Here is a 7,743-nt window from a genome sequence, read left to right as displayed (position 1 = left end):
AAGTGGACAGTTGCATCACAACAACCCATTTCTGGGAGAACCCTGAAAAACACCAGTGAAGGTTACTCATAGTGGGCAGAACTTCGGGCAGCACATGTGGTCATACATTTTGTTTAGAAGGAGAAATGGCCAGATGTGTGACTGCTTACTGATTTATGGGATATAGCCGTTGATTCACTTCATGGTCAGGGACTTGGAAAGAGCGTGATTGGAAAATTAGTGAAAAAGGCACCTGGGGAAGAAGTATGTGGGCAGATCTCTCCAAAAGGGCAGAGCATGTGGGGACATTTGTGTCTCATGACAATGGACATCAAAAGGTGACTTTAGATGATGAGCTCAGTAATCTAGTAGATTACTCAGAGTCCTGTCCTGAGGACAGTTAGCTTCTTTCCGCAGCCATCCCTGTCATTATCTCATGGGTCCATGAACACAGTGGCCATGCTGGCAGAGATGGGGTTTAAGCATGGGCTCTACAACATGGACTTGCAGGCACCAAGGCTGATCTGGCTACCGAGGTGGCAGATCTTCCACAGACTTGCAGATATAGCATCATTCCCCAGGCAGCATTTCCTGCTGGTAGCTGGACTACTTTGGACCACTTCACTTCCTCCATGGAAAGGAGAACACTTTGTCCTTAGTGAAGTAGATCCTTATTCTGGTTATGGATTTATCTTCCCTGCAAGTAATGTTTCTGCCAAAACTAGGGTCTTACAGAATTCCTCATCCACTGTCATGGATTTAAATTATCTCATCTTTATAGCAATAAAGACACAGGAGGTATAAAAAACCCTGCTAGCTCACTCAGTGAGGTAACTTCATTTTCTGAACCATATACAAAATATCTATTTACAAGCCTGATTCTACGTTTCTACAATGAAACTGCTGGCTTTTCAGAAATCTCTGTGTCATTCTTCCAAGCCAGTCTACCTTTTTCTTTAGCTCTTCCAAACCCAAGAGGACTCCTTAGCTCTCTTTCCTAGAATACTGTTTTACCTGTGTCCTGCCAGCTGTTTCTCTGTTGATCCTGCAAGCCCAATCTCTGACCCCGACAAGGGGGAAGAGAGAGGAGGGGGAGAGGGAGAGGGAAGAAGGGGGAGGGAGAGGAGGGGGGAAGGGAGGGAGAGGGAGAAGGGATTGGGAGAGGGAGAGGGAGAGAGGGAGAGAAAGAGAGAGAGAGAGAGAGAGAGAGAGAGAGAGAGAGAGAGAGAGAGAGAGAGAGAGAGAAAGCGTTCTATCACAGGTCCAATTTTGCTCATATAAAAAGTCTCTAGCTCCTCCCCTAAACCCTACACAGGCTCCGAACCCTGTCAGTAAGGGCTGAACCATTTTACCTTCACGGAAGGGTAGCTCAAGGCCATCCAGCTACTTTGCCTCTGGACAGAGAGCAAAGACCTCCCACAAAGCAATTTGTCTTGAAATAGGCAGGACCTCTCCATTTAGCATTCTTATCCTCGGAGGCTTTTAGAGGCACACCCAAAGGGCATCTCTTCAGAGACCCACCCATCTCTTCAGAGACACACCTAGCTACAACTGACAAAGGAAATATCTATTTAAGCTTTTTTGTTTTGTTTTCTGGGTTTCTCTGTGTATTTCTGGCTGTCCTGGAACTCTTTCTGTAGACCAGGCTGGCCTTGACCTCAGAAATCTGCCTGCCTCTGCCTCCCAAGTGCGGGGATTAAAGGTGTGCGCCACGACCGCCCGGCTCGGTTTTATTTTATAAGCGTCCAAGTATATCTTGAAAAATTACATTATTATACCAGTGTCCTAAGATGTGATGAAAGGTGGTCAGGATTTAGCTGCTTTTACTTTCCCGCTGAACTTTGGACTCCAGCTTTACGCCTTGCTCCTCTCCCCGGTCCTTGAAGGAAGTGAGATTGAATACTTGCTAGCACTGGGAGATAGATTCAGGAAAAAGATTGGGTAGCTCAAGTGCTTCAGGTCTTGGACTTCACTTAAACCTATCCATCCATCCATCCTTCTAGCCCAAAACAAAGACCACTGAACATTGCTTTCATAGCAGTGTGATCACTAAAGGTCTGAAAGCGTTAACTGACATTACTAGGTCTATCAACTCTACCTAGCCTGAAAAGAGCAAGGGAGAAACAGGAAAGGCTAGGGGCAGCCCTCTGGGACCTTAGAGTAATGCTTCTTTTAGTTTACAGGAACCACGCGCAGTCTGGTAACCTGTGGACAACAAGGAAGTCACTTTGTGAGACTTCTGCGAGAATTAATGACCTTTCAGGAACGCCATACATAAGCTCTTGCCCCCTGCCACCTTTGCCAAGATGTAATCGGGAGGAAAAAAAGTCTTCCATGTTTTCATCTGCTTCGCTTGTTGCCAGTGGGGCTCTTTTCCTGTCAGTGTCTCTAAGTGAAAGGCGGCAGCAGGACGAGATTTGGCGAGGACTCAAAACTACATCAAGACCCTCACCACCTCCTCCCGCCATCTCCCGGAGATGCAGGTGAGCGCCGAGCTCCACATCCTCGCCAGCTTTCCCCGCCACGCGGTCGTCCGCCTCGAGACCCGGCGGAAACTACAACTCCCAGAACCCCTCGCGGGGCGGGAGGAAGGCGGGGAGCGTACAAAGCGGCGCTGGAAGCTAGCGGCAGTGAGGCCGCGCTTGGGGTCCGGCAGCACGGCGTCCCCGCGGCCTGAGGCGTCAGCTGCGTGGGCGCTCACGCAGGGCGGGTCGCGCGGCGCCGGGCGAGAGGGAAGTCGTGGCGGCGGCGTCGGGAACAGCAGCGGCGGCGGCGGCGGCGGCGGGAGCGTGGTGCTGACAGGCCGTGGGAGAAATGGGAGACCCAGGGCCGGAGGTGAGTGGTGGCGGCCCGGGCCTTGGCTCCGCCGAGCCCGACCCCGAAGGGGTTGGTTCGTCTTCCCCGCTTCGGGGGCTCAGCCGGGCGTCGGCCTCGGGCGAGTGCGGGGCCTCCGGGCCTGGTGCACGTATGCTTGGAGTCCTCAACAATGGCGGTCCGGCCGCCCCCAGCCCCTGGCCGCCCTAGCCGGAGCAGCCGCAGCCCCGAGGGTGAGAGGGGATTGGAGGCAGGCTGGCCTTGTATTTGAAGCCTGTATCCCCGATCCCGGGGGTTTGGAGCCTGCATCCCTGCCCCTGTAGGAGGCGGGGAGGGGAATTGTGGCAGCTCGCCTGGGAGGCTTGATCTCTGCAGCTCCAAGACGCCTTAACACGCCCGGCCTCCTCCATGCAGTTCCCTGGGCTGGATTTCCGCTTGGTCCTGCTGCTGCCCCTCAGGGGCTTTTGTCTTCAACCGTTCCTTTCGGGGGGGGGGGGAGAATTTCTTCCTGCGATCTTGTGGCTGAATAGATAAGCCTGTTTTGGCTTTTGTTTATAGATAATAGAATCTGCCCCACCAGCTGGGCCCGAGGCATCACAGTCTACCACGGATGAAAACGAAGATGACATTCAGTTTGTGAGTGTAAGTAGAGCCTGACAATCGCGCTTTGCTGGAGTGAAAGTGTGGTAAGCCTGTTGTATGATTAAGTCCCACCAGACAGGCAGTCATCTCTCAACAGACTCAACAGATAGTCATGAATGGCGAATAGCTGTAGCACGCTGATGCAGGGGACTTTGACCCTAAGGGATACCTCAGTGCTTGGGGGAAGGGACTACCTGAAGAATTGCAGTAGGCATCCGAATGGTTTTGTGCTTCCTGGTACTTCCCAGGGCTTAACTTCTGTACAGGAATGAAGACACACAGGACTAGTTAATACCAGGAGGTAGGAAGTAAGGTCTGCAAAGAACGTTGCTTCTTAGCGTGATGTATCTTCTAATAGCTGAGGACTTCCCTAACTTCTGAGGTCGTCTTGTTACATCACAGAACAATTGATGGTCACAGTGGGGAGGCCTGTGTCTTCTGAAACACTGCTCTATTTTTCTATATTTGTTCCTTTGGGGGCTAGTGTTCTCGAGCACTGAGTGGCAGCTGTAAGATCTGGGACAGCCTAGGTATTGTTATTTTGAAATACAATGAGGGACATTCATTGGGATCTCCCAGCCAGTCCTAAAGTGATGGTGAGAGGGAAGAGAAACAGCTTTGGGTGATTGTCCCCTATAGTGGCAAACTAAGTTTGTACATCAGTTCTTAAGTAGTATGTAGCTAGAGAACATCCCTGCTTTATACAGCTCTCCTGGAATGCTACAGTTAGCTGCGCTTGGCATTGAGGCTCTGTAGTTCTTTTTGGTCAGCCCATCTGTATTTGTTCCCCTTGTGACCAGCTGTAGACTAGTGCTTATTAAAGACTGTCCTCCCCAACATTGAGGCCTGATGGCCGTCTGTTGGGTATGGCGTGTTAGTGAGACTGGGAGGGGAATCCTTCAGAAAATCATTTTCTTGGCAGTTTTCCTATTGGAGTCTGTTTTTTTTTTTTTTTTTTTTTCATTTTGAAATTTGAGGATCTGGAGTTAGGTTTGGGGACACATTGAGTCTTGTCCCTTTCTTTCTAATAGACTAGAGTATTTTGTAGAAAGGAGAATGTTGGTAATTAGTAGTACCCCTCCAACTAACATATGTATGATAAAGGTTTTTATGACTCTGTAAGACAATTTGGATTGTTCATGGATCACATATATTTGTAAACAGAATATTTACCTTGATGTTTCATGCAAAAGGCAGGAGTAACTCTTCATTATACAATAAGGCTGTTTGAGAAACTGATAGAATATAGAAAGAATAAGATTCAAAAAGTAAATTCTTTGGTTGTATATCTTGTGAAATAAAATACCATGATAATTTGTAACAAGTTAATTCAGGTGTTTGTTGATTTGAGTTTTAAAAGTAATATTTAAATTTTATTTTATTTTTTAAATATTTATTTATTATATGTAAGTACACTGTAGCTGTCTTCAGACACTCCAGAAGAGGGCGTCAGATCTTGTTACGGAGGGTTGTGAGCTGCCATATGGTTGCTGGGACTTGAACTCAGGACCTTTGCAAGAGCAGTCAGTGCTCTTAACCACTAAGCCATCTCTCCAGCCCCCTTAAATTTTATTTTAAGCATAAAATAAAATTTACATCAAGAATCAAGAATGTATAGTATATAAAATTGCCTATGTGTACGGGCTGTCACTTAAAGATAGTGATAGCTTACTTTTACCTTAAGATACATTTAGAGTTCTAGCACTGAGGAGGTCATGGTGGAAGGATCCTGTTGGAAGGCAGTCTGAGCTTTACTTGGAAAGTTCTAGGCCTGCGGTGTTCTGTATAAACCCTATCCAATAAACTCCACTGCTGTGCCACCAGAGCAAACAGCCCGAGACAGAAACTTGGGCTCTCTGTAATACTGTCCCTCCGGTAGTTCCTGTCTAGTAAAGATGAAAACCTGGTTTCTGCCAGACTTGACCAGATACAAGCTACATTATAATATAACTTCTTGGTTTACTTGGTTCCGATTATTAGTTTGTAATTTATAACAAGGTTATATGTATAACAGAGTTGCGCGAGTAAAGTACCATTGGACAAGAGACTTTCTGTGTCTCACAAATGTAGACTGAAGCCAGGCAGCATGCTGAAAGGAGTAATATAGATATGAATCCTTTTAACTTTTATTGAAATGTGCAGGGAAGTACATTTATAACAAGGTTATATGTATAACAGAGTTGCGCGAGTAAAGTACCATTGGACAAGAGACTTTCTGTGTCTCACAAATGTAGACTGAAGCCAGGCAGCATGCTGAAAGGAGTAATATAGATATGAATCCTTTTAACTTTTATTGAAATGTGCAGGGAAGTACATAGTTCATAAGGGCCCTAGATTTTTGCAAAGGTAATAAATTTAAGATGTATTTATGTGTATGACTGTTTTACCTGTATGTATGTGCACATAAGGCACATCTGTGTACATCACATGCATGCCTGGTCCCCATGGAGATCAGAAGAGGGCCTCTGATCCCCTAAGAACAGGAGTTACGAATGGTTGTTAGGACTCATGTGAACCACCTGGTGGACTCTCCCCAAAATCAATTTGGGGAGGAAAGGGTTTAGTTATCTTATACTTCTTGGTCCCAGCCCAGCTGAGGGAGTCAAAGCAGAAGGGAGAAGGAATGCTGTTTACCTAGCCCCCCCCCCCCCCCCCCGTGCTGTTCTCTGGCTCACACAGCTAGCTTTTTCATCCTGCCTAGAAACACACATCACTCAGACTGGACTGGGCCTTCTTCATCAATCAGCAATCAAGAGAAGTATAAGATAACTAAACCCTTTCCTCCCCAAATTGATTTGGTGATGATGTGATGATGTTTCAAATCACAGCAGCAGGACAGCAAATTAGGAAAGTGGCTGAATCAAGAAAGAGAATAGCATAGCACTGATAAGAACTTTATGTTTCTGCCTCTTACTTAAATTTTCTGTTTAGTAATTTGCCCCTTTATTCAACTTTTATCTCATGTTTTCTTTTAAATGGAACATTCTTACTACAATTTTTTTACTTCCAAATTTTTTGAGCTAAGTAACTGCTAACAGTATTGTTCACAATGGCATACAAACTGGTGGGAACCTATCATAATCTAACCTGAGCACCCACATTGAATATTAATACTTCTCACTGCAATGAAAGGATGCATGTAGAAAGCATTATTAAAAAGATAGTATATTTAACTTAGTTCTCTGTGCGTGCATTCGTGTAACTTTGTCATGCGCATAAGTGCAGAGGCCAGGAAAAGGAGTGTTTGCCAGGTGGTATTGAGTTGCTAACATGGGTGCTAGGAGATGGAATTGGGACCCCAGGAAGAGCAGTGTAAGTCCATAGTCATTGCGCCATCTCTTCTGTTGACCAAAAGCATCTTTTAACTAGTTTTCTTAGACTACCTATAAGTAATTCATGAAGAAGAGCAATATTGAAGCTTATTATGTGTGAAGCCACTTGTTTTTGTTTTTGTTTTTGTTTTGTTTTTTTTGGTTTTTTTCGAGACAGGGTTTCTCTGTGTAGATCTGGCTGTCCTGGAACTCACTCTGTAGACCAGGCCGGCCTCGAACTCAGAAATCCGCCTGCCTCTGCCTCCCGAGTGCTGGGATTAAAGGCGAGTGTCACCACGCCCGGCTGCCACTTGTTGTTAATGTTGGACCCATATACTTGATTGAAATACTTCATTGAAGTGTTAGTGTTTTGGTGCAGCAAGGAGATCGGAGAAGTAAGAAAACTGCTCCAATAAGAATTTGTGGGCTGAGCCGGGCGTGGTGGTCCACGCCTTTAATCCCAGCACTCGGGAGGCAGAGGCAGGAGGATTTCCGAGTTGGAGGCCAGCCTGGTCTACAGAGTGAGTTTCAGGACAGCCAGGGAGATACAGAGAAACCCTGTCTCGAAAAAAACAAACAAACAAACAAAAAAAAGAATTTGTGGGCTGGTGAGATGGCTCAGTGAATAAGAGCATCAATTGATCTTCTGAAGGTCCTGAGTTCAAATCCCAGCAACCACATGGTGGCTTACAACCATTCATAAAGAAATCTGACGCCCTCTTCTGGAGTGTCTGAAGACAGCTACAGTGTATTTACATATAATAAATAAATAAATCTTAAAAAAAAAAAAAAAAGAATTTGTTTCTGGGCTGGCGAGATGGCTCAGTGGCTAAGAGCACTGACTGCTCTTCCAAAGGTCCTGAGTTCAAATCCCAGCAACCACATGCTCACAACCACCTGTAATGAGATCTGATGCCCTTTTCTGAAGACAGCTATGGTGTACTTATGCATAATAAATCTTTAAAAAAAAAAAAAGAATACTTTTTTTTTTTTTTTT

The 7,743-nt window shown here is 45.9% G+C and overlaps 1 protein-coding gene across 2 annotated transcripts in view; it reads left to right on the top strand.

Annotated features, from left to right (window-relative positions):
• Positions 1–2,547: 2,547 nt before the first annotated feature.
• Positions 2,548–7,743, top strand: part of Znf451 (zinc finger protein 451) — a 54,371-nt gene continuing 49,175 nt past the window's right edge. For both annotated transcript variants that reach the window (XM_021197250.1, XM_021197253.1), the window contains exons 1-2: positions 2,548–2,814; positions 3,352–3,435. In XM_021197250.1, coding sequence (XP_021052909.1) covers positions 2,794–2,814; positions 3,352–3,435 — 105 coding nt within the window. In that variant the 5' untranslated portion in view covers positions 2,548–2,793. The remainder of the gene's footprint in view (positions 2,815–3,351; positions 3,436–7,743) is intronic.

Source organism: Mus pahari, chromosome 5 (genome assembly GCF_900095145.1).
Source record: "Mus pahari chromosome 5, PAHARI_EIJ_v1.1, whole genome shotgun sequence".
In the NCBI taxonomy this organism is placed as follows: Eukaryota; Metazoa; Chordata; class Mammalia; order Rodentia; family Muridae; genus Mus; species Mus pahari.
This window is presented reverse-complemented; position numbering and strand designations above follow the sequence as displayed.